The sequence below is a fragment of the Bemisia tabaci genome, chromosome 4, assembly GCF_918797505.1.
Source record: "Bemisia tabaci chromosome 4, PGI_BMITA_v3".
Lineage (NCBI taxonomy): Eukaryota > Metazoa > Arthropoda > Insecta > Hemiptera > Aleyrodidae > Bemisia > Bemisia tabaci.
This window is the reverse complement of record NC_092796.1, coordinates 52,321,217-52,348,462: the sequence shown is the minus strand read 5'-3', so window position 1 is coordinate 52,348,462 and position 27,246 is coordinate 52,321,217. Positions and strand designations below refer to the sequence as shown.

General features: G+C 39.5%; 1 protein-coding gene across 1 annotated transcript; it reads right to left on the bottom strand.

Annotated features, from left to right (window-relative positions):
- Positions 1-14,589: 14,589 nt before the first annotated feature.
- Positions 14,590-26,662, bottom strand: LOC109042407 (uncharacterized). Its single transcript, XM_072300039.1, has 5 exons — positions 25,442-26,662; positions 22,096-22,291; positions 21,111-21,341; positions 20,175-20,587; positions 14,590-17,798 (listed from the first exon to the last, which is right to left on the bottom strand). The coding sequence occupies exons 2-5, from the start codon at positions 22,241-22,243 to the stop codon at positions 17,379-17,381; spliced, it is 1,212 nt and encodes a 403-aa protein (XP_072156140.1). The 5' UTR covers positions 22,244-22,291; positions 25,442-26,662; the 3' UTR covers positions 14,590-17,378.
- Between the last annotated feature and the right edge of the window lie 584 nt (positions 26,663-27,246).

Genomic DNA, 27,246 nt, shown 5'->3' with positions numbered 1-27,246 from the left:
CATCGTTTATAAAGCACGTATTTGACTTAGTTTTTGCATATATTTACTCATTTTTGCGGAAGAGTGCTCATTTATGTACATTCTTGGCCATCTTGGTTAAAATTGAAATCTGCAGACTCTGCAAACTAGCAGTGAAATTTTGTGTGTTAGAAGTTGGTTAGAAGAATGGCTGCACTTTTGGGCCTTAAGCCCTCCATGAGGCGATCTGTTCATACTCTCGCTCTATAGGTACTCTACCCTAAAGTACACTGAAAAAGAAAGTTACGGGCTATGTAGGCATACCGTCCGTTTCGGACTCAGAGGCCAAAAGCTACGGGTGCTGGAGCCGTAGCTTTGATTGCTCCGGGTGCCACGCCCGGAACTTCCAGCCTCTGAGCCCGGAACGCGGACGGTATGTCTATATAGCCTATAAGCACGGTCTTCACGGTTGGAGTTTTTTTTTTTTTTCAGTGACGGGACGCGACTCTTTCGATTTTTTGACACCCACCTTGTGCACAGTAGAGCCTCGATTATCCGCGGTGATGCGACTACTGCAAATAACTGGAAATCGCGGATAATCCGAAACTGTATGCAAGCTATATTTCGGGAAAAGTGGTCAATTAAAGCTTAAATTAGCTCTATTTGACTACTTTAAGTAGTATTTCATACTGAAAAAAAACCTTAAAACTAATTGAGATAAAAACTTTTACCACAAGAAATCCACCAGAAAAACCGTTAATGATTCAAATCGCGGAAAATCGAAGCGCGGATAACCGAGACTCTACCATAATTGTTATCTTCAATTTTGCTGATTGTTGCATGTCATCACACCAAAGGAGTCGTTAAAATTGTCTATCAGAAATCGACGGATTTAAGGGGAATCCGACTACCTATTGCAGACGTTGCCTAATTTCTACCGACAATGTTTTATTTTTGAAACAGATAATCAAAGACCGCTGTATGACGTTTTTAAGTTTATTATTTTTAATCGATGGAGAATTTACAGAGACCGTATAGATGTCAAGTAATTTACTTCTGCGTTAAAAAATATAACACGAGAGAAAATTATGCAACGTAAAATGTAGTTAGACAGATTTCGGTTGAATCCGTCCAACTGTACCCGATAAAAAATGCACTTTTCAGTGGCAATTTTGCAACATTGTAATGTACTTACGTTCTTTTGTTCGAGAAACGAGGCGATTTTGCGAGAGCGTCTTGATCATCTGTCTCGTTGAGAGTGCCCTCGTGAAATATGGAGTTCCGCGCGAGCGAGGGATTTGCGAATTGCGATTTACCAAACTTTTCCCGCGTTCAATTTCGAGAGCAGCACGACGATGCCACTGGTTTTATCTGAAACCAAATCTGGGGCACATTATTGATATTGAATGCCTTCATAGGAATCGTGTAGACAGTTAATTAAGGACCCTTTTCGGATGGGCTAAACCCAGAGACAAGAGACCCTCCACCAGTGTCTTGGCAATAATGGTGGAAGCTTTTACTTTCGGGACCTCAACATTCAACTGTTGACCTACCCACTTGGTTGATAATCAACGTGTTGGCAGTTTCGTTTTGCAAACAATCTAAAGTTTGGGAAACTTGTTTGCCTCATGACGTCACCCGCCATCATCCACCATGTAGGTGGGTCAACAGCCGAAAAAAGGGTGATGGCTGTTGCTCCCTTATAATTGTCCATAGGCACCTAAGGGAGTGTTGAATCAACACCAACTGGTGCTGGTTGAATCCTTGAAAGTAAAACCTTCCACCTGTCGTCAAGAGGCCAGTGGAGGGTATTTTCGCTCTCTGGCTAAACCATCTTACGCTGAAAAAAAGAAGAAAAAAAAGAAGAAAATGGCGGATGTTACATGCAGCCGATTCAAAATGAAAGGAATAAATAATGAGATTTCATTCATATGTGTCAACGAGGAATTCACTCTCGTTATTGCATAGTTAGGTCAGTTTTGGACCCAATTTTGTGCATCATAATGGGTACATTCAAAAGAACATTTCCAGCCCAAGGGCAAGGTTACAATGGCAAGGTTAGCAAAAATTGCAGCAGGTAATGATCGCCAGGAGATTGATGAATAACCCTCCCAATCCTCCCAATCCTCCCAATCCCTCCAATCCTCCCATTAAGAGTTTTCGCCATTTTTTCGGGCTCCAAGCATCTCCCTAGGACCCAATATCTCCATATTTTCTCCATGGAGGTACTTTATGTTAAACCTTGGTCACATTATCGCTATACCTGTCAAGATTATTAAACTTTCGAAATAACACAACTCAATTTAGAGTTGACAAACTTTTATTGAGAGAAAAAGTAATCTTATAAAGGCGAACATGACTTACATTAACATAGCAATGGCGACGACTCAACAACGACAAGAGCACATTCTAGAAAGAAAAGTAGTTCGGTAAAGCACCGCTAGGTAGCGCCATAGGATTGTGTTGGGATTGACTGCAGTGCTGCGTTTCCCGGAACTAATTCCGAATTTCGGAACTTTTGGAGTTTCTCGGAATTTTTCCCGGAATCTTTGTAATTCTCGGAATATCCCGGAATTTTTGCGTTTTTTCGGATTTTACCCGGAATTTTTGCCTTTTTTCGGATTTTTCCCGAAATTTTTGCCTTTTTTCGGATTTTTCCCGGAATTTAGGCCATTTTTGTAGGAATTTTTTATATTTTCATCGGAGGTATTGAGATTAAACTGGACATTTTCTCGCAATGATCATTCTGGAAATGGGGATTCTGTTTTCTAGAATTTTCTCGAGTGTCGTATCCATCTTCCCGCGGTTTTCTACCAAACCTATAACCTCAAGAAAGAAAATCAAAATATGAAAATAATGAAATGAACTGAACAACTGTTCACATCATGTTTTGGTGCTTGTTACTAAGTAGTTTTTTTAAGTAAATAGTTAACTATCAGTGATTTCGTGTCTATTTTTGTCCAAGCCGTACTTATTTTTCTCCTTGTCCTTTTTCTATATTTGTTTGTTATTTTCAAGTAAGAAAATAAATTATTAGAAAATTAAAGCCAATTTATGCATTAAAACCAAAAAATTCCTTTCCTAAACGGAAGTGTCAGTCGAGCTTCTATACAACACACTACACATCCAGTGCAGTGACTCTGAAGAAAACAAGTTCAAAGCTAAAAATTTCAAAAGTTGATGTAGCATAAATGAAAAAAAAAAAGTGCTCTGAAAATTTATTAAGCAGCAAATATTTTTCTGCTGGGAAAACCTATGTTCCTAAAAAAGAAAAGCTTCAAGTAAATGGGCTGATCCATTTAAATGTGTTATTTTTACATCTCTAATGTTTAATCTTCAACTTATATAAAAATAAAATAATTTGCAGAGTTTTCATTCCGGGGAGATGGTCAATTATATGTCAATTAATTAATTATTAATTACAATTAATTCCCATTCCTTAATGCGGGCTTTTCAAACGATTTAACTGTTTTATAGGACAGCCGCCCCTTAAAATCACTGTCAGGGCGTCATAATTACGTCCAAACCAGTTGAGAACTGTTCATTTAATATTCATGACGCCCTGACAATGATTTTAAGGGGTGGCCGTCTTATAAAACGGGTAAACCATTTGAAAAGCCCGCGTCAGGAATCGGAATTAATTCCTGGCCGATCTCGGAACTTTTTCCCGGAATATTTGAAAATAATCGGAATAAAATAGTTCCGAATCACGGAATCTTGGGCTGAGCGAGAACGGCAGCACTGATTGACTGAGAAACTTTAACACACCCCCCCAATCGCAACACACAAAATAGACTTATTAACTACAAAACAAAATTTGGTAATAATCGACAAAATACATATGGACCAAAATTTAATTGACGCGCTTGCCAAAAGGAAAATTTACTTAACATGACTATCAAAATTTAATTAATGCGCTTGTCAAAATAATAATTTACTTACATTTAGAAATCGTCCAAAAGGAACTGAATTAAGTGATGCACATTCCAAGAGCGTTTCGAAAATATTCAAATTTGACTCTAGGTAAAGCCTTGGTCATCATATCTGCAATTTGTTCTGAAGTACTGATATGAGTGATTTGAATTAAGTTGTTAGCAACAAGATCTTTAATAAAATGATGGCGAACATCTATATGTTTGGAGCGATTTGTCTCCAAAGTACTAGCCATAGTGATGGCTGGCTCATTATCTTCACGAACTTTAATCTTATCAGTCTTTAAATCAACAGTATTAAGTAATTGTTTTAGAAATAAACATTCAACAAGACAAAGGGACATGGCTACATATTCGGCTTCTGCTGTGGACAGAGCAACAACTGACTGTTTTTTAGTTTTCCATGTAATTAGACAATTATTAATTTTAATGAAAAAACCTGTGACACTTTTACGATCAGTCTTATCCGGGGCGTAACTGGCATCAACATAAGTTGTTAAAATATAAGGAACTGTTTGGCCAGTTTTAGTAAATTTCAAACATAGATCTCTGGTTTTCAAAAGATACCTTAAAACATTTTTTAACTCTTTCCAATGCTGGTCAGTAAAATTACTTTGGAATTGGCTAAAGAAGGACACTGCGTAACACAAATCAGGTCTAGAACCTGTCATTAAATACATTAAGCTGCCAATGAGCTCTCGATAAGGAATATTAGAATTATGCGAATTCTCTACATTATCAAAAGATATGCCCTCAGAAATTGGAATGTGACGAGGATTACAATTCTCCATTTTGAATCTCTTCAAAATTTTGTCAATTAGACGTTTCTGAGAAAGGAAAATACAATCATTAGAGCGAACAATTTCCAAACCGAGAAAATGGATTTCTGTTTCATCGGACAAATCTTTAATCTCAAATTCCTGTTTTAACAAATTTTTGACTTTCAAAATTTCAGAACGATTATTGGAAACTAGAAGAATGTCGTCAACCCAAATAAGCAAATACATATTATCTTTAAAGTACAAACAAGGGTCTTTCTTACTTCTTTTAAAACCTATTTTTAGCAAGTACAAATTGAGACGCTCATTCCATTGTTTTGATGCACATCTTAGTCCATAGAGGGACTTTTCAAGTTCACAAACAAGATTTTTATCTTTACAATGAAGACCGTCTGGGATTTTCATGAAAACAGGCTTGGATAATTTTCCATTAAGGAACGCAGACTTAATGTCTAACTGGTGAATTTCATAATTGTTTTCAACGGCTATAGCTAATAAAACCCTAACTGTTACCATTCTCGCAACTGGAGCATAATTGTTTTCGTCTTCAGTAGACGTTTGCTGAAAACCCCTAGCAACTAAACGAGCTTTCTTAACTTCTTCACCATTAATAACTTTTCTAGCAAAAACCCATCTAGAGTCTATGACTTCCTGATTATTGTAAGGAACAAGCTTCCACGTACCATTTTTATCATGAGCTGCTAGTTCAGTTTTGATTGCGGTGGTCCAGTCTTCATCTGAGCTAATTGCTTCTTGGTAAGAATGGGGCACTTCGGAGGGTAGACAACCTGCAGTTAACGCTGCTATAAGATTCAACTCGTAGTCTTCCAGTTTCTTTGGTAGCTTTAGAACACGACTGGGTCTTTGGAGGTTAGGTGCATTGTTTATGTTTTCTTCAATGTTTACGTTTTCAGCGATGTTGGGTGGTTCACCGTTTTCATCGATTACATTTTGCGGAGGATCATCAACGTTGATTGCTGCTGCACGGACTTCTGAATTGGTTGATGCACGGATTTCTGTACTTTCATCTTCATCAATATTAATGTAAATTGGGCTTTCACATGCACTGTCTGTCAAAACATAGTTATCTGGCACTAAAATAAAGTCTCTAACAAGACTCACCTCGTTTCTGGATTCATAATAGATTCGATAACCTTTGGTTGTTTCACCATAACCGAGAAATAGACCTTTCTGACTTTTTACATCTAATTTACGGCGCTTTTGTTTTGGAACATGAGTCCAGACTTCGGAACCAAAAGGTGCAATGAGTTTGTTGACGTCAAAAGGTTTGTCGTACCAGACTTCATACGGAGTTTTCCCAGGGAGTGAGCTGGTTCCCGTTCGGTTAATCACAAAAACCGCTGTATTAGCTGCTTCAGCCCAAAATTTCTTTCCGAGTTTCTTATCAGCCATCATAGTTCTTGCTGCTTCTACTATCGTCCTCATCTCTCGCTCTACTTTACCATTTTGTTCTGGCATGTAAGCGACTGTTGACTGATATACAACTCCATTTTCTTCAAGAAATTTCTGCATGCGGTTATTGTCAAACTCTCCACCATTATCTGCCCTAACTACTTTCACTGTCTTGTTGAACTGAGTCTGACAGAGCTTAAAAAATTTAATAAAATGATCGAATACCTCATCTTTGTGCTTCAAGAAGTAGACGTAACGAAAATGAGAGTAATCATCCTTCAATACAAGCATATATCTTGATCCCGCTATTGAATGGGTTTCCATGGGACCACACAAATCGGCATGAATAAGTTCACAAATTGCATGAGTTTGGGTCTTACTTGAATAAAACGGCTGACGATGGTGCTTTCCTTCGATACAGGCTTCACAGAAATTTGTTTCTTGACTGTCTTTCCAACTAATTCCATTTAACCGCAAAATTTTCTTCACGTGTTCAAAATTTTGATGACTTAATTTCTTATGCCACCAGACTAACGTGCGTTGAGAACTTGTAGTAGCAGATAGACAACTGATCTCTACTTTACTGTAATTTATCCGAAAATTCATTTTGAAGAGTGTATCTTGACGAGTCGCAATCGCACAAACTTTTTGGGTTTTCTCTTCAATAAACCTTGCTTCATGGGCGTTTGAAATAAGGCTGAATCCTTTATCTAGTGATTTACCCTGTGAAAGTAGGTTCACTTTTAAATGTGGGATGTGGAGTACGTTGTTGATATCCATATCAACGTATCTTGTACCGTTGAAAGACTGCACTGAAACGGTACCTATTCCAATGGCTAAAATTTCAGAGCCATCACCTATCTTGATTCTTCTTTCTTCGGTAAGAGGAGTATAAGAGCTAAAATACTCACGATTTTTACACATATGTTCGGTCGCTCCACTGTCCAAGTAAAAGTTAGAGTCGGATTCCCATTCAGCCGCACATAAAAACGCTAGACTGCTTCCACCATTATCATTATCGTTGCCGGAATTTTCTGTTTTAGCACCATTTTCTTTACTTTTGCGAAATCTACAATGTTTCCACAGATGTCCATAACGATGACAGAAATTACATTGGATACCTCCTCGCTGAGGTTTCTGATCACCCGCGTCACCATTCGAACGACTGTCATTCATAGGATTTCCACTCTTTCCCGTATGGTTATCATTCCGACCGCCACGAGCTTGATTAAAACGACCACGACCACGATTATTATACGATTGTCGAGTATGACACTGATCCTTTTTGTGACCACGATTACCGCATCGAAAGCATGTCAAGTTTGAAAAACTTTGTGCTACCAACGCCACAGCTTCTTCACCAGATTTCTGACGTTCTTCTTCCACAAGTAAACGCGAAGTGAGGTTATCTATTGTTTGCTCTGCTACAGGTACTGACTCCCAGGCCGAGACAAAATGTTTGAATCGATCGGGAAGCGACATCAATACTTTCGTTATCACCATTTTATCAGGAATGGCTTCTTTCCGCTGTTTTAATTCAGTGGAAAGGTTTTGAATCTTTGTTACGAATTCCATTACACTTCCGTCGAACTTAGCATTAAAAAATTGCTGCTGTAGTAGATGAACACTTACATTCGATTGGCGCTCATAAATGTTGACCAACTTGGCCCACATTTCACTCGCAGAATTGCACGATAAGATATGAGACAAAGGACCTTTCTCCATTCTAGTGACTAAAATTTCTTGGGCTCGAGCATCTTTCAACTTAAACATTTTAGCATCTTTCAATGCTTGAGTGACAGCTTCTCTAGAGGCTGCTATATCTTCCGCCGTTCCAGTTAGTACCTCTTCCGGCACTACCGGCATTTTACTTTCTCCCGTCGTAATTTCAAATAGATCTTTCGCAGTTAACACAACCCGAGTCTGGAATTTCCAGAGGTTCCAGTTCGTCTCGTCCAGCTTAAGGAACGACTGTACTAAAACTTTTGGCTGGCTTTCACTTTCCATGATCACGTTCTTTTATCACTTCTCGAACACGCGACACGGCTTCTTACAAAGAACAACTGAGACGAACGGCTTCGTAAAAACTACGCGATTTCCGTTTTCATTACGCGAGATTTTCGCAACTGAGGCCCATGACCTATTAAACTTTCGAAATAACACAACTCGATTTAGAGTTGACAAACTTTTATTGAGAGAAAAAGTAATCTTATAAAGGCGAACATGACTTACATTAACATAGCAATGGCGACGACTCAACAACGACAAGAGCACATTCTAGAAAGAAAAGTAGTTCGGTAAAGCACCGCTAGGTAGCGCCATAGGATTGTGTTGGGATTGACTGAGAAACTTTAACAAAGATACCATGAAATATTTCAATTTTCCAACCTTAATTCCCTGAAGAAACCCCCAGACGCTCTTCTATGCAGCTGCGAGATAAACCTTTGGGCACCCTTGGTGAAGCGCCTTTTTCGTGCCCATCCGACCTCCTTGATAACGTGTCTAGTACTTCCTAAAAAGAAAGTTACAGCTCCCCATTTGAGGAGACTGACCATCCGATTTCAGGAATCGTAACTTTTCACTTTCTCGCTCCCCTCTCGAGTGAGCGAGGAATTTTCGTAAAAGAATGAAAAAAAAAAATCGGAATTTTAACAGTTTCAGGCTTTTTGTGATTTTGCGATCCTCCGCTGCTCCTCCTGCCTCTTAATAGGACAACGCAGTTACCAGCGGGCTGATTGTTGAAATTGATAGACAAAACAATAGATAAGGAAGACATGAGGAGTACAAAGCAATTCTGTTGGTTGAAATGGGTGGCTCTTAAATAAACTGAGGGAGAAAATGATGGACTAATACTAAAAGATCTCTCCTAGGTTGATGTTAGTTAGTCAAGTACCTAGCTCCTTCGTCTATTTCAATCACCCGCTTCCACCAATAGGATCCTTTTATGTCCTTTTTGTCTTTTTTGTCCATCCCTTTGTCTACCAATTTCAACAATCAGCAAGCTGCTCAGGATTTTGTTCTTGCATGGAGGGGGTAAGGCTGGGTGCACTTCCTTGTTATCCCTCTCTCTTTACCTTTTTTCGTTTCCATCAGAGGGGAGGGGGACGCTTGACGCCCCCTCCGCCTCCCGCAGGGCTATATCCCTGCGACAACGGTGTTACCAACTTTCAAGAACCGTTACTGCTCATCGCCCACGAGAACGTGCAACTACGCCCGGGGAAATCCTGAGATGTGATACGAAGGAAAAGCTCCGTCTGGTTAATATTTGAACAGGGAGCGTATCTTTTTCCGCGGAGCGGGATGTCGGGAACGTAGGGATACCCGCGGGGCAAAGCGTTATCTACGTACCCGACGGGTCTGAAGGAAAACGCGAATTAACGAAGAGCAAACAATTTATTAGACTGATGCGCCGCGCTGCGCCGGCCAAGCGCATATCGACGGTGAAACTACCAAACCACGTATCTCGTTTACGGTGTTTAAAAATCTACGCTCGCATTTTATTTTTTTGAAGTCGACCAAATCAATATCATTCTTTGAAATTTTCACAGAATTTTCTCCGCACATAGAGGAAAAATCACAGAAATTTTCAAGACTAGACGTTAAGTAGTTTTTCATTTAAAAAATGAAGTATGACAGGAAGTCTGCGACGTCGCAAACCGAGATACGTGGTTTGGTAGTTTCACCGTCGATATGCGATTCCGGAAGGGATGGTGAGAGGGGGATGCTGGGGGCGAGGTTAGCGATCGCCTCCCCTTTTTCGTGGTCGACCCCCCCCCTCCCCGGACCCCAAGAAGAGACGGAAAAGAGAGAAATAAGAAGAGACCTCCTCGGCTATAGAGAGTTGATGTGGGTGTAAAGCAGTAAAGCCAATAGGTTGTGAAGTTTAAACCGTAGAATGAGGAGTGGAAATTCCAAACCGGGTAAGCACCATCAGGTGCTGTTAAGACGGTACTTACAACTGTTTCTTTCGATGGACGGCAGTCCGATAAAAATTACAACAAAAATTCTTGTAAGAACGATAAAATCAAAGTTTAGAGAACGCGTATCAATAAAAGTCAAAGAGGGAGGGCATTTAAGTGGCCATACAGTGAGAAACACCAGTCACAATCTCAACTTCTATATCTCGTCACAATCAGTCACAATCTTATAGCGCTTACCACGTTCTGAATTTCCACACTTCGTTTTTTTGTCCAGTTATGGGGAGAAGGAACCTAAGTGTCAAATTAAAATCGAGGTGTCGGCACCTCTACGTTTAGAGGAGCGTTTACCAAGCATGTGCATAATAAGCTCTTGAATGTCGAATCACACAGGAGTTGAGACGGTTCAAAGCTTGTAGTGATAAGGTTGTAATAACCATCGGGCTCTATAACTACTATCGGACTAACTCTCTATTTCCAAGTCACAGACCTCATTTGACAGCACGGATCCAATACAACTATTTCGAACCTGAGTGGTTAATAGTTCCAGTCCAGTTTAATGAAGTAGATATTCTGCGGTTGTAGGGAGTCGTTTGTAGGTACATTCATCCGTACCGTTCTACTACTTCTAAGTACTCTATGAATTTAATACACCGTTGACGTGAGAAAGTTCGAAAATATAAGTACGCCATGAATCGTGATAACTGAAGTAAGTGGAGTTCCTATGTTCCTTTTTTGAGTATTGCCATGTTTGAGCCGCTCACCGATTGGTTCTTCAGCTTTAGACCTTTCCTGAGGACACAAGATCTAATTTAAATGGATCCGACCTGAAGGAATTAGTATTTAAGGTGATTCGATGGACGCCATAATTTGTGTCAGAACGGCATGCGATATATCGCATCAATTGGTTCCATTTTTTCAGCTACTCGTCATTTTTCTCCAATTTTGAGATCGCAATTCTGTTGTCAGGAGACTACAGCAATCACTTACCAATTTTAACAAAGAAATTCAACGTAATAAAGGCGTGGTTTTTTCAGAGAGAAAACATCGCATTCGATACCGATATCGAAACTGCACTCGAATGCGATATTTTCTCTCTAAAAAAACCACGCCTTTATTACGTTGAATTTCTTTGTTAAAATTGGTAAGCGAGTGCTTTAGTCTCCTGACAACAGAATTGCGATCTCAAAATTGGAGAAAATTGACGAGTAGCTGAAAAAATGGAACCAATTGATGCGATATATCGCATGCCGTTCTGACACAAAATATGGCGTCCATCGAATCACCTTAAAAGAAGAAGTGCATGATAACTTCAAAAATAGCATTCAATCAAAGTTTGTTTGGAACTTTGAGCTTGGAAGTAATATTATTCTATCACGTTGCTAAAAGAATTAGATGTTATAGTACTTTTCTTATACTCGTACTATAGTGCCATCTTCACAGGGTGAAAATGGTTTTTCTTTTCGTATCTCCCAGAAGGACTGAGAGAAAAGTGTAAGATTTTTTAGCACATCTTGTGCTATTCATCAATTTTAGTGTGTTTACTTCAAACTCGAGCGCGTAAAGCCCAGTTGCATTTACATCCTACTGTAAAATCTGCTTGCATGTATGATTGCGGCATGTCGGATTGAAGGCACTTTATCTCACCAGACCAGATGCTGTATGCTGTATCACTGCATTGTGTGTGTCTTTCATGAGCGGTGGCAAGGCGTTCATGTAAGCAAGTGAAGCACTATTTGCCCCATCCTTTTTCAATGTAGATACCTATAATGGAAATTTGATGTTCCCTGCGAGTGCTAATAATTTAAAAGATAGCTCAGAAGAAAGAGCTGAGTCAAATGTTTAAATAAAAAATCTAAATTTGTGTTATTTCCTCTAAACTATTCTTCGAGAATATGATGTAAGATAATGAGCTCTGGAACGCACTTTTTCTTTCCAATGTGTGAACTTCATAAGAACTGTGCTTGTTTCATAAGATGTACACAAACGTTCAAAATTGCAAAAAATGCAAACCTATGAGAAATACACAGCCCAATAGCGCGAAAGGAGAGCGTCTTTGAAAATTTCGCATTTAAACGCTAAAAGTATTTTTCCAAATGGGGGCAAATCCGATCAGATACTCGTAAAAGGAAGCTGTTAAAGGAAACTCTACAAATTTTGCTCGGATACCAACATTTTTTGCGATTTCGAAGACCGGCAAAGTTGTAGATATTTGAGCAATCAATACATTTTTCGGGGAATTGGCATTGACGATATAAAAACCGGTAAAAGTTTACCTCTTAGGCACAGTAAGCGACACTGAAATTAAGTGAAGGTGTTAGAAAAACAAGAAAGCGCCCTCGGTAAATTAGTTTCACACGGGACGGACACTGAACGAATTTTATGACAACGCCTGGATGCAACTATTCGGGCTCCACGGATGTCCGAATTGCCTACGCACGGAATTGAAGGCGTTTTGGCTCTCCAGACACTCACTCTCCCGGCGCAGCGGCGGGCTGTATTGCTAGGATCCATAATGGCAGAGCGCTTTCAATTCTTCGTTTATACTACGGAGATATCTCTCAGGCTCGAATAGTTACTCCAAAAATCATGCTTAACACACACCCATGTCAAAACCAAAGCACAAAAGATACTCACATGCTACGCATGTGTGCAACTATTCATAGTAGATGTCTATGTAGTAGAAACGAAGAATTCAAAAAGCCTTGCCGTTTTGGATTCTCACGGTCAGCTTTCCACTTCCTGACGTAAAAACGACGAATGCGGGAGAGTCGTTTCAAGGATACAGGATATCTCAGGGGAAAAAATTCGAACGCGTATCCCAACATATTTGTTTTTGAGGAAGAGTTAAAATGAGGTCCGGTCAGAAATACACACCACCTACAGAGTCAGCTCAGTTTCCGTTGAAGCAGGACCCAAACAGGGCCGGATTAAGGGGGTGGCGGTGGCCACATGGGCCGCGGCCCATGGCGGCAAAATGTAGGGGGCGGCAAATTTTGCAATCTTTTTGAATGTAGGTATCAAAAAAAGAGAGAAAAAAAATCGGATTCAGAAAATAAATTACAAACAAGAAAAGACGACAAAATCTCTAATTCCCTCAGAGTAAAAGTATAGTAATTTTTAAATTTATCGTCTCTCGGTGATACAAGAGACAGCATCTTCAATTAGTCGAGTTAACAGAGAAACCAAACACGCAATTTGACCTGGAATGGAGCGGCGCGGCGGTCAGCATGAAACGCATAGCGCCTACAAGACTGCATGAGTACTTCACGCATCGCGTCAAACACAATGCGGTCAGCAGCAGTCGGCTGGAAACGCGCAGCGCCTGCAAGACTGCATGAATACTTCACGCATTGCGCCAAACACACTGCGGTCAGCAGCAGTCGGCTGGAAACGCATATAGCGCCTGCAAGACTGCATGAATACTTCACACATTGCGCCAAACAGTGCGGTCGGCGCGGCGCGGCGGTGGAAGTGAAAATTTGTAGTTGAAAGATTGCGCGAACTTCCTTATAATTTTGCGTGTTTTTTTACCAATAATAGCGAGGGTTCAGTAACGCTGGCACTGACCTCCTTTCCTCTTGTAATATTGACTCATAAACCCTCGAGCGCGTTACGTAATTATGAACGTTCCTTAATGACATGTTAAATATTTGGTTCATAACGTGCCCGCGGCGGTGACGGTACAACAAATTAACAAAAGTTTAGCCTAGTTTCGTTTTTCATTTCTTATTTTCACTCATATGTCGTTTATGTATAAAACTTGTACATACGAATAGTTTCGAGCGTATATATCGCGAATAATAAACAGTGGCCTGAAGAAGGATAAGCGAAAAATCCGGAATACGTTCCTCCTAAAGTAATCAATTATTACCAGCACAGCGAATCTGCTTACTTCGCTGTACCTCTGGAGTGCAGGTGCAAGTTGCAACAGACATGGGGCTAGGGCCAAATTTTTTCGGTCCTTCCAGCGCTTCTGATTGGCTGGCAGTGCGGTTTGAACTCATCGATGGATGTTGTATCTCCGTGTGTAAGAGCCGACAAAATTTGGCCCCTGGCTGTTAGCCAACGGACTATGGAATCGTTCTCATCAAGACTGTGCACAGTGGCTCTAGCTTTAGTGGGCTTAAAATAGTGATCCCAAACATCGCGGCCCTGTAGCACAATGGTAATGCAATCAGATAAATAATTTGACCATCCAGGTTCGAACCCTGGCAGGACCAAGTTTCATTTTACTCGAAATTGAACTTGAAATTTTATTGAACCCTCGCTGTGGGTGCCACAGTATGAGGCTGTTGCAAAACTAAAATTAAAAAAATGAAGAGATCAATTCATAATTCATTTCCTGAAAAAATTTAATATGCGAATAAAGACACGTGTGTTCACCGTTTTTTACCTGTTCTAATTAGAGCTGAGAAAACGATATCCAAAGCAAATTCTTCTTAAAAGGAAAAATGTGGAACTAACGGAGTTTGTGACGGAATAAAAAAATAATTGGGAAGACAAAAAATCGAGTGAGTAAATGTATTATTTAAATGTAAGCAATAAGATTTCTTGAGTTTCTTTTTTTACAATATCTAATACAACCGCAATTACAATAGAACAAAATTTATCACGTAGAAATTAGCAAAAAATTAACTCTACAATCAAACCTACATTATCTCTTAATTCAGTAATTCATCTCAGGTTGTCGATCCAGTTTATCGTGTCAAGTACTGCCGTCCTGAGGAAGAACGCCGTATGAGCCGTCAGGCGTTGCCAAATTTCCTTTGATAAAATACAAATTTATAGGAAAACTTGTGAATATTTTTCTCCTAATTTTTCAGAGTTTCACGCGCAATTTAAGCTAAGATTTCTAAAAATTTCAAGTCAAGATACTCGTAAATTTCCTCATAAATTAATGTTTTACAGGGGAAAATTTGACAACAACCGGATGTTCATACGCCATTTTTCCTCAGCACGGCAGAGTACACAAGTGTATATTAAGTGTCTTTTTGTATCCTAAATTGGATCATAAACTTATTTCCTCTTATTTCTGTTACAGTTGAAATTTGAACAATAATTGATTCACCTTACCTCACCTTACCTTAGGTATTAACCTACGAGTCATTGCACAATTTGGTGTGCCTTTCATTCTTGTAAACTTTTATAATCTGGTCTTAAAAATATAAATTTATCCTGCTTTTATATTCAGGTACCACCATTGCATCTGTATCATTACCTACATTAGGTATTGTAACACGGAAAGGATTTCTGATTTTGATAAAAATACTTATGGGGCTTTCTCTTGCTTTTCCTACATAATTCTAAGCAAACCTACTTTACGTATCCGTAGGAAAACTTTTGAATTATGTAATGATTTCCTCTCGGCGTTTTTAATTTATTAATAATTATCATCATTTATTATGAAAAACAAAGTGTCAAGGTGCCTAAATTATTTCTTTGCTTAGCAATAACGATCTAATAAAAAATCATCAATTTATAGAGGTCCTGAAATTGTGTACTTCATCATTTTGAAATTCTAGATCTCATTGTAATTTAAACTGAAGAAGAGACTCCTTCAGCAGCTTATATAACTATCGCACTTCTATAACTTTGAGGATTAATGTGTTAACTTAGAACAGGTATAAATTTATTTTCAAGGAACACACTAAAATAAACATACGCAGTCATGAAGGCTAGCCGATTAATGGACAACTCTTAATAGAACTGCGTTCACACCCACCGAATTACCCAAGGTAATAATTTGTCCACTTTCTTTTATCATGGGTAAACCACGGAAGGAAGCATCGATCAGTCAAGAGTGACTAGCTCTGTAGGTGACACATCGCCCAAAAAATAATTAGGTATCATTATTTTTTATGTAATTTTGCCGGATATTAGAGGTTCGTGGAGGTAAAACTGGATAATAATCAATGTTTGAGCAAGGGAACGCGGAAAATTAACAATTATTTGCAATTTAAGTTAACCACAATCTGAAAAACTCTAATATAACATTTTTTGAAGTACGATTGGGTAACTATTTCTACCGTCGTTCGTCGAGTTTTATGAACCGGATGACATTTGAAGTTATTCCCTTAAAAATAGATAATTCTAAAACGTAAAGTACCAAAGCCTTAAATAAATTTAAAAACTAAAAGTAATTCATACCTGAAGATTTTTGGCGATGGAAAAACAGCAGAACGATATGCTTTAAAGGACATTTTTTAGATGCCAAGAGGATCTCGAGGAAATGCTTAAAAACTGTCAAAAAGTAACACTCCGCAAGACCTTTGCGGAATCGATTATTAGCCTCAAACCCCTTTGGGTCACAGGACTCCATGCTCAGTTCCCGGTTTAAGTGAAAGTACCTTATCACTGTATTTAGAGCAATGAAAAGTGACAAGGCATTTTCACAACAGCTCGGTGATAGTTCAGTTTGAATGGTCAATTGGTTCTTGTGACAGTCGCGTCACCAAAGAAAAGGGCGACGGTTAGCACAAAGAGATCGTGCCTAAGGAGGGAAAACAAAAGGACTGGCCACAAAAGAATCGTTTAGGAACGATGACTCCATTGCAAAAGCGGAAGGGACAATGACGCAAAAAAAGGGACCTTTTTGTATCTTCGACCCAGTGTTCGATGTATCAAGATCAAATCCTTTTAGAAAAACTATCACCTGCCGAGATAGAGCAGTGCCCGTTTTTTTTATTTTTTTTTTGGAGCGAACAAACAGTAGCGTGCCTATTGTTGATCGAAATCAAACGTTTCGAGGATAGTACCAACTTTAGATTGAGAAAAAAGAAGGAGGTAATAGACTATAGACTTACGCTTTTTTGAGGATGAAAAATCTATCGCGATAGGTCTAATTTAACCGCCTCCTAGATGTGGACTAGGTAAGTGTGTTAAAATCGTGTTCAGATAGTCGTAGCTTATGAATAAAAAAGAATTGTGATTCTTCCGAATGCAAAGTTACTACGTCCAATTTTAATATTGAAGGAGTTATAAAGTATGACGTCGTCCAAGTTTAATGGTTTTATCAGACCTAAGTTCTGCAGGTCTGTTTTAAGTCTTTTCGTCCATCGACATGTAACGTCCTTAAGTTTTATCTTACAGCTCCATGAAGCCTACGATGGCTGAGCAACTCGTCGCCCCTCTGACGTAAGGTCGTATCTTAATTTCGACGTGAGCCCTGTTTTACATATAAAGCCATGCTTTCTGAAGCTCATACAGACATCAAGATGCGTCCTTACGCCAGAGGAGCGACGAAATTAGGTATGAATCCTCTAGTATAATCATATACCCCTATATGAAGGTACTCCTCATAGATTCCTAATCAGTACTTAATTCTCTAGATAAATAAACGTATCAAACGTCATTGATGACGTCACTTCAAACAAAATTCAAGATGGGTCTGAGCCTTTTGGGTTCAGCTCAGCGCGGAGTTCACGAGCTACCGCATCCGTCTCGAGTGTAGAGGACCTCAGAAGCGAATCCTCAGCAGCGGTGACAGCCTTGACAAAGGTCTTCGTGTACGACATCCGACGTCGGCTTAACTTGAGCGTCATGTTGGTGAAGTCGACGTCCGAGAGGTTCAGCGCCAGGTTCTCGGCGAGCATGCTCAGCAGGAACTGTGACGAAGCTCGGAGCTGCTCCGACTGCTGCAAGTGCAACTGCTCCGTTTGGAGCACGTGGAATTGCTCCGTCAGAAGCTCCTCGGTTCGAACCTGCTCCAGGCTCCCTCTGAAGTACGATCGTGCACGTGGCTCTGAAGAATCAATCACGGATTTGCTAGTGTTGAAGCGATCACAGGATTCGTGCATCTGTTATAACACACACAATCATTCAAAAAATGTTAATTCGATTACATTTTGAAATTGAGGGGTTTGAAGGACAAGGTGCACAAGTGCAGTTTTTGAAAAAAATTAAGATATTCATGATTTCAAATGAAACTAATATTAATGCATATGCTGTGAAAAATTCGCTCCCAAATTGCAATTTTTAAGCATCCAGAAGTCAGTTTGAACTTTCTTTCCGCCATGAGGATCCGTGTAATTTCGAAACTTCAAACATGCATTTCTCGAAATAGCAAAAACTGCACTTATGCGCGCTTTGTCTTCCAACCCTCTCAATTATGAACTAAAAGTCTTGACTCACCCATCGAAAGATTTCCCTCAAAAAGTTAATAACATCGTTTATCCGTTCAATCGAAGTTTATTCAGAGAATGAAAAGTGTGTTCGTTTCAAGCTTCCTGGTATGTTTGTTGCCTACGCGGCGAAATTGAAGGCGTTTTGAAGTGGACGCAAGGCTTCAATCAAAAGGTTTTTGCGTGGCCTCTTGGATTAGCGAAGTTAAAATTAGTTTTCCTCATATTTTTTCTTTTTCTTATTTTAGTGCCCTTGTTGTAATGACGCATTGTGCAGCCACTGCTCAGGCACCACCTTTAATCGGACTGAGTTTATCAGAAAGGAGCCAACCCATATTTTTGAAAAAATTGAGTTAAGAATTTAATTGAATTTTACTAGCCGTATATTTTCTCCTGCCGAAAACTGAAAGTCTAAAAACTAAAAACTTTTTGTGAAAAGAGGGGTTTAAGTTTATATTTTACCATTGAGCTTCATGCAGGAATAAAACTTCAAATCTCTATCTCTCAGTTTCAACTTAATGCGGGTTGGTTCCTTCCTGATAAACTCGGTTCAATCCAGCCTTGACTATTTTAAGTGACTCTCTTGAAACTGCAGGTTTGGAACTATAAACTTCAAAACGACAAAGCACCGCTTTGGTACTACATTTCCTGACGTTTTGTAGAACACAAAATGTTTATTAGACACTCAATATCAGCGGTAGTAATGAATCTGATTTGATTTTTGTAGACTATGGTCCCTTTTCCTGTAGACGATTGCGATTATCAAAAAAAATGTTCGGACTCCAAACATTATGTGCAGTCCGCTCGTGATATCTGAGAATGTACCATTTCATCGCTCCCTTGACGTATCCCTAGTTTCATATGAGCCCCAGAAAGTATAGAACCATACGCAACACGGCCGGATTAAGGGGGTGGGGTGGCCACATGGGCCGCGGCCCATGGCGGTAAAATTTAGTGGGCGGCAAATTTTGCAATCTTTTTGAATGTAGGTATCAAAAAATTAGAGAAAACAATCGAATTCAGATAATAAATTACAAACGAGAAAAGGCGACAAAATCTCTCATTTCCTGAGAGTGAAAGTGTAGTAATTTCTAATTTTGTCGTCTTTCGGTGATACAAGAGACAACACCTTTAATTAGTCGAGTTAAGAGAGAAACCAAACACGCAATTTGACCTGGAACAGAGCGGCGGTCGGCATGAAACACATAGCGCCTACAAGACTGCATGAATACTTCACGCATTGCGTCAAACACACTGCGGTCAGCAGCAGTCGGCTTGAAACGCATAGCGCCTACAAGACTATATGAATACTTCACGCATTGCGCCAAACAGTGTGGTCAGCAGCGGTCGGCGTGAAATGCATAGCGCCTACAAGACTGCATGAATACCTCACGCATTGCGGCAACACAGTGCGGTCGGCGCGGCGGTGGAAGTTAAAATTTTTAAGCACATTTATGTTTGTTCTTTCTTAACTTTTATAAATGGAAGGACTTGTCCAAACAGGGATGGGTTTACGGAACTGAACTTTTGTTAGTGTTGACAGGGCTTTTACAAAAAATGTGCCCAACGCGAGTAAATGCGTCTCATACACCCCTCCCTCAGCGTCTCGTTCACTTGATGGTTTTTATAGATCGTATTTGACAGATCACACAGGTAACATTATATTGATATCGATTGATTCAATATATAACCACAGCCTCAGAGGTCAATTTAGAAATCTGAGGTAACGGGTCTTATGTGATCGAATTTTTATTCTCTCGAGTACCAAATGGCAATGAAAAGTGAAATTGTTAGGAATTTTTTCATTTTCAGCTTCTCCATATCAAATCCTAAAATTTTTATTCGAGGTTATGTTCTATTCTTTTGAATCAAACGATACATCGAACCACTGTCGAATACGATCTATTGATGTTTCAAAACAAATGAGAAGGGGGCGGAAAAATACAGGCGGCCCATGGGCGGCATGTAGGTAAATTCGGCTCTGATACGCAACACAGGGTTCGCGTAGAGATCGTCAGAGGAGCGAGGATTTGAAGTAAACAAGACGTGTACCTGTCTCAAATGAGCCTGATTCGAGCTATGTTTGGGCTTCTGGTCGAAGGAGGCCGTGCTGAGAAGCATCGGAGTGAGGAAGTCTTCTTCCTCTTTCGCGATTCCCTTCGTCGGCGGGAGCTGAACTTTGAGCTTGGAGTTCTCCCGAGGGTCGCAGGAGAGGATCCTGCGGAGGAGCTGTTGGAGTCGCTGCTCACGGCTGTTGGTAGCGGCCCGTTTCTCCGCTCTGAAGAAAAGCTGACAGTAGCTGCAGTCGACCGCGTTGTGGCCGCACAAGGATCTCCTCCCATCGCCGATCGTCCAGTTCCAGCTTTGCAACTTCCGCTCGGAATTCTCGAAAGATTCGGGTGTTTTGAAGTTCGCGCTCTCCTGGAAGCTGGACTCGAACCTCCCGATGTTTGCTGGATGTAGGCCTAAAAAAAGAAGACACGAAAATCTTACAATAAAGAGGTGGAAGACGGATTTAAAAGAACAGAAGTATGATATCCCTGGTTCGAATCCCGATGGTGACGTCAATGTTTTACGAAACTACTCGGCCTTAATCCCTGAAAATTTGAAAGGACTGGAGTATGGATGTCCACAGGCAAAATTAGGGGAGACCTTCCCCCCCCCCCTCCCACAATGCTGCTCGGCCCTCCCCAAAAAATGTGAGGGACCCAATCTTGTGATTAGTTTTGAGATAAATTTCATAGGAACTCTTGTTCCTACTCGACTGTCGACTGTTCCCACTTCCAGGGAAATTTTAAAAACTTTCTAGTATGTATGATATATAGATTCTCTTTAATTTACGCTGAAAACCACGAATATGGCCTCAAAAATTCAGAAAATTTGGAAAAACACACTGTAGGTATGCTACAGTATGCTACCCTGCCCCCTCCCGCCACTGATATACTGTGCTCTTTTTTGATGAATTTGATTCGGGACATCAGTGCTTACCGAAAGGAGTTTCTGTGTCCTTCTTATCGAAGCGATAGTATCCTCTCTTCGGGGTCGGTTCATAGTCTGGACTCGACGAATTGACGTCGAAGTCGCTTTCGATTTCGAATTGGTGCGTCGTTTGCAGCTCTGCGCGAGGGTGGCGCTCGAGATCTGGGCTCGGGAATCGAATCTCGTTGATTTCGAAATCTCTTTGCTGCACCCGAGCGCCGAATCTGGGAATCAAGTTGCCTGTTGAGGAAACAAGATGACACGCTAGAGTTCTTGGCGGTTATAATGATGATTTGAGACATACAGGCTCAAAATCGGCACAAGTTTACTTTTTGACGAAACTAAGATAACAGCACTAGCAGTTTGTTCTTTCTAGTTATGGTTCTAGATATCAAACGAGAAGAAAACGGATTTTCCTAAAATGAAAAGGGAACCATTTTAGGTGAATGCTTGCAGATTTTAGAGAATCCATAAGTTGTAAAATTGGACAAATTATCAAAGCAAGGCATCTATGCATTGAAATAACGCCTGTTATACTGACACTTGCGAGCAGTAGTTGTCGAAAATCGGGTTACTCCCCGGTTTCGAAAAAAAAAAAAAAATTAAGTAGCGAGAAAAATTATAAAATTAAAAGAGACGAAGTCACAGAATGTGAGGGGGAGGAAGAGACGTTCAGTCCAAATTGCGATTTTATGCCTTCACTAGGAGAGCCACGCCCCCTAACCGCTTCGTGTTCCGCAGCCTCCCGAAGCGCTTCGCGCGCATCAGGTATTACGTTACTTAGTTACGTTACTTACGTTACTACAGGCATACGTTACGCGTTACTTTTAGTTTATAGAAGTTTTTGGACATAACCCTAGAATTTTGCAGCTTTTGCCTTTCCAATGTTGCTTTACCGCGACTTTTTGATCCATAACACTTCACTTTTTCTGCATATTCGAAAAAAATGAAGAGAAAGAAAAAGGATCACAAAACAATATTTAATTTAAAATACCATTTCGGTTGCGAGGCTTGTGCACTTGTTTCAACTTTTTCGCGTCAAGCACCATTGAATCAGGGCTCTGCGATGTTGTGTTGGTCATGTCGTGCCAAAGCATACGATTTTTTCCAATTTTCCTTCTGAACCGTGGCGGAAAATTCATGGAGAAACCCGGCTGAGATTGGTGATGCTCTCGCTGGTCCTCGAAGGGCTAGAAAAAGACATTGAAGGACATAATGATCAGCTCAGCGGGCCGATTATTAAAACTTATAGACAAAGCTATAGACAAACACGACAAAAGGGATTTGGAGGGATCCTATTGGTGGAAGCAGGTGGTGGTAATGGACATAGGAAGTAGGTAATAGACTAACTAACGGCAACCCATTAAATACCCGACAGTTAGTCCATCATTTTCTTCCTTAGTCTATAAGAACCAACCATGTCAACCAATAGGATCGCTCCATACTCTCTATGTCTTCTTTGTCTTTCGCTTTGTCTGTAAGTTTCAATAATCGGCCCGCAGTGCATGATTTAAATAACAAGGTTAAAATGTTAGAATTGACGCGATTTAATCACTGTTTCCAAAATTGAAGAGGACGTAGTCTATAAAAATCTGTCGATGTGATGATTTTAGTAAATATGGACAAGTATTGTTTATTTCGTATGCAAGTTAACTCGAATGTAAAAAGATAGAATCGCTGGGATAAGAGCAACCTTACCTGGTTGGCTAAAAAATTACGCTTCTTCAAAATAAAAATCAAAGTATCATACTCATCAGTTTGCAATCTGTCAAGGGAACACTTTGAGTTTTGTTCGTTTTATTATCAAGTGAGTGGGAACGTTCAAATATGATCTTTAAAAAAGACACATGACAAAAAGACAAAGACCTAAAGTTCAGACGGGATGTCTTTGACGCAATGTAGGCATCTCTAAACAAAATTGCTGTGGCTCTTTTGTCAAAATTAAATGGATGACCTACAAAAAAATGTACACGTGTCTCTAATCGTGCTCTATAGCTTAACATTATGAACTGACCTCGTCCGATAAAATGTAAAATGTATCCTTGAAAATATAACACTGTTGGAGAAAAACCCAACGAAAGCATTGACCGTAAACAGTAATACCTATATACTAAGCACTTTCGTATGCCAGAGTTATATTTATAAATATTAAAAGTGTTGATTTCATACAAGAGGCACACAAACACTTTCAATTGACCTCGTTTTATTTTGAAAGTAGGTTTTCCTGATATGCTCAATTGCTCAACCTTTTTTCAACTTTCCATTGGCATATAAATCTGTTTCACTACCAAATTCACCTCATTTTCTCTGGTTAGGTTTGCGTGGCTGCCCAGTGCAACGGTCACTTAAATCTTCGATTTTTCTTTTAATTTTCTGGAAAACTAAGTGAAGTCATCGATGGACCAACAAGCAAAGAGAAACTAGTAAAGAAAACGATGGTCCCGTGGCCCGCCCTCTCCCTGAATCTACGATTACGCACTGAAAAATAGACAGCTTGACAGTCAGTGTTGTAAAATTTCTGCTCATATTTTATGATGATGATGATGATGATGATGATGATGATGATGATAATGCTTAGATAATGCTGTACCTAATGATAATTTCCATTGAAAACTCTAAAACCTAAGGGTCGATACACTTTTATGAAAGTGCAAGGCATCATCAGGTATAACTTCCCAGCTTGATACTTGCATACGTTTACCTACATTTTTTACGGAAATGCCCATACATCATACATTCGGAACACACATTGAGTGGATTTCATATATCAATAAAAATTGAAATATTTTGAATGAACTGATGCGTTCAAGCTCTAGACATACGGTTGAAACTCCTGGAAAGCAGTCTGTGCAAAAAACTGGTGACTCATAGCATCGCTCCCAACTCCCAGTGATCGATAAAAGCGAAGATGGGGAAACCCCGTCTGATGCAATTCTCAAAATTACTGCCTCAGACATGAGTCATCATCCTGAATGAGGTCGCGGTGCTATGGATTTATGCTTTTGTATTTTTTCTCACTCTAGCAGTAGTTAATAATCTACTTATGAGAAGGAGAAAAAACATGAAATTGTGGCTCGAACTGAATAGTGTGGCCCCATCAGCTCTATTCTACTATCCTGTTGTCTAACCATGAGTATAACATCTAAACTTAATTTCTAAGTTTCAAATACTCAAATCCGCACCTTGTTCTAAAGTAGGACTCCATGTAATGTTTGTGCAAATTGCATAACATGCCTAAAGAGTGCATGTACCCTAAAAACTTGGATATTACATCACACTTTTTAGCTGAGATATTTTAAAGATCACGTCATGAAAAAAATTTGGAAATTTTCAGCATTCAATTTTACGCAAGTGTGAAAATGGACCAATATACATTTAGCTAGAAAATAAAACGTGGAGTTAGTGCAAAAACTCGCACTTTCTAGCGTCGCGTCATGTCAGAGGCGAATCCTCAGAGACTTCGACTTCATCCGGTAAACTGGGGAAGGCTCGCGGTTAAGGCGCTGCAAGCAACTATTTTAACCTTACGGAGCGCGCGTTGCCTATTCGATTGATTGAAGGCGCTTTGAATACCTTGCCAAATTCGATTCCTCCCAGTTGCGCATCGCACGTTGGTCGTTGGTTGTGCGTTGTTGGCAACGGCTCAGAATGTACAAAAAAAAAAGGCATTCCCAGTTTTGTTTCACATTTTGCATTCTAAGAAAAGTACGTTATTGACACCGATTGATATTATTTTTGCGTTATCGAATGTTTTAACCATTAAACCGATGGAAACCAATAGAAACCGAGTGCGTGAAAACTTACGTGTCAAATTTGCGTTTTCTTAAAGACGAATATAGTCACGTCATTTTCTTTCATTGCTTGACCTACCAATAATCCTGATTGATGGTAAATCTATAATTACTACCTCGATTGCAATTGCAATGTTCGAAAATTTCCGCTCAAATTTTATTTTTTCAAGGAAGCACCTACTACTCGACAACTTATATTTTCAGAAAATATTCATGAAAGGACGAGGAAAAATCAAACGAGATTTTGCGCGAGAATGATTATTAGCCTTCTTTAAAATAGAAAAATACGAAGGAAGATGCGCAACGTCGCAGTTTGAAATACGTTCAGGCGCTTCCCTATCAAAATGTCATGAACTTCCGTCCAGGCTTTTATCTTCAACATTTTTTTTTTCGATCCATGCATCATTCGCTGAGTGAAATTTTAAAGAATTCTGCGGTACACGGTGTCAATTCAAAAATCATAGACAAAAAGTTCTACCCTACCTAACCTGAAGGAGCAAATAAAATTACGTAAAGCTATGAACGCAAAGGAAATCGTGCTTCATTTACCTCAGTCTGACGCTGCTCCTTTTAGTCTTCATCATGGCATTCTGGTATCGTGTGTGTCCTCTTCTTAGTTTGGAGGAAATTAGCCTAGAATCAGTAATTTTCTTACAGCGAATAACACGCTCAAAAATTTACACATCCTTCTTTTCCCATTTTTTACTCACTAATGATCATAACAAAGGAAGCTGAATTCGGAATACGAATACTAAAGAGAAACGAACCATTCCAGTGAACTTCCATTAAGCATCAGCTGTTGTCCTGCGGTCGTTGTGGACCTAGCACAATGCCATGCACCTAAATATACTTTAGCTGAAACGACGTTTGACAATGGATAATATTGATTTTTTAGCCGGTTTTTCAGGACTTTTTCAAGTCTTTTACCATTATTTTAACAAAGTCATGCTTTACTAAATAATGTTATTTTCAAAGAACGGAATTTTTGCAAGTCGTAGGGTGGATCTAACCGATATCAGCCTTCACGCTGCCTATTATCCTCTCAAGTTTTATTATTTTTTTGTTACTGAGGACCTAAATAATTTAGGTACTCTTGAAAGTACAAGTTAATGTTTTGATCAATTTACTGTTCAAAAAATAAAACATGAGAAGAAATTAGTCAACGTTTGATGTAGTTAGGTTAGTTCCGGTTCAATTCGTCCAATTCCTGTTAGTCAAAAATACTGTCCATAAAATAGACTACCTATATTTTGCAATTTGGAACTATAAATTCTGGCTCATATGAAAAAACACTTATGTGCATAGGGGAACTAATGGTGCATACGTTGTTTTTAAACCGGGCCAGAATTTATAGTTCCAAATTGCAAGATGCAGTCCAAATTAACATTTGGGCCGGAACGTGAATGCAGTAATGCACACCCTAAAACTCTTCAACTTGAAATTCTCTTGAACAAGGAGGCTTAGAGAGTTGAGTGTACGTAAGAGGGACTTGAGAACAATTTCAAAAAACAGAATTTTTAAGAAGCATTTTAAAATACGGGCTTTAGTATTTCTTTCTTTCGATATGGATGGTGAAACTGCAAAATCGCGCTTTTCGGTTTGTGATGTTTCAAGATTTCTGTTATAATTTATTTTTTCAATGTGATCATACTCAAAGTCATTTCTTGAAAATTTCCCTGAATTTTCTTCTCTGTGTGAAGAATACTATGAAAATTCCAAGCACCAGAGATGGTTCGTTCCTCTTTAATAATAATAAAAAAATGAGAGCGGAGATTTTGAAACACCGCTAACGAGAAACGCGGTTTTGCAGTTTCACCTTCGATATCCTTCCCCCCTCCCCTCTGTACTTACGAATGTAGGCGAGCAATGTAAATATAAGTACGTCCCCCCCCCTCCCCCTCGGGATCGGAGTGTGAAAACTAAGATGTAAGAAAAAACCTCTTTTTATCCAAAACTTAACCAAAAAAAAAAAAAAAAAAAAAAAAATGCAAATTTGTATTGCAAGCATTGAGCATAGCAAGGAAGCTAACATTTGATCCCACTCCCCTTGGCTCCCTTCCATCTAATAGACGATTACACAATAAATGAGAAGTGTGAAATAATTGCCTTCCGTTTATCAGGGCCGGATTAAGGGGGTGGCCACATGGGCCACGGCCCATGGCGGCAAAATTAGGGGGCGGCAAATGTTGCAATTTTTTTAAATGCAGGTACAAAAAAATCGGATTCAGAAAAAAATTACACACAAGAAAAGGTGATCAAATCTCTCATTTCCTGGGAGTTCATTAATTTCTAATATTGTCGTATTTCGGCGATACAAAAGACTCCGCACCTTTAATTACTTGAGTTAAGAGAGA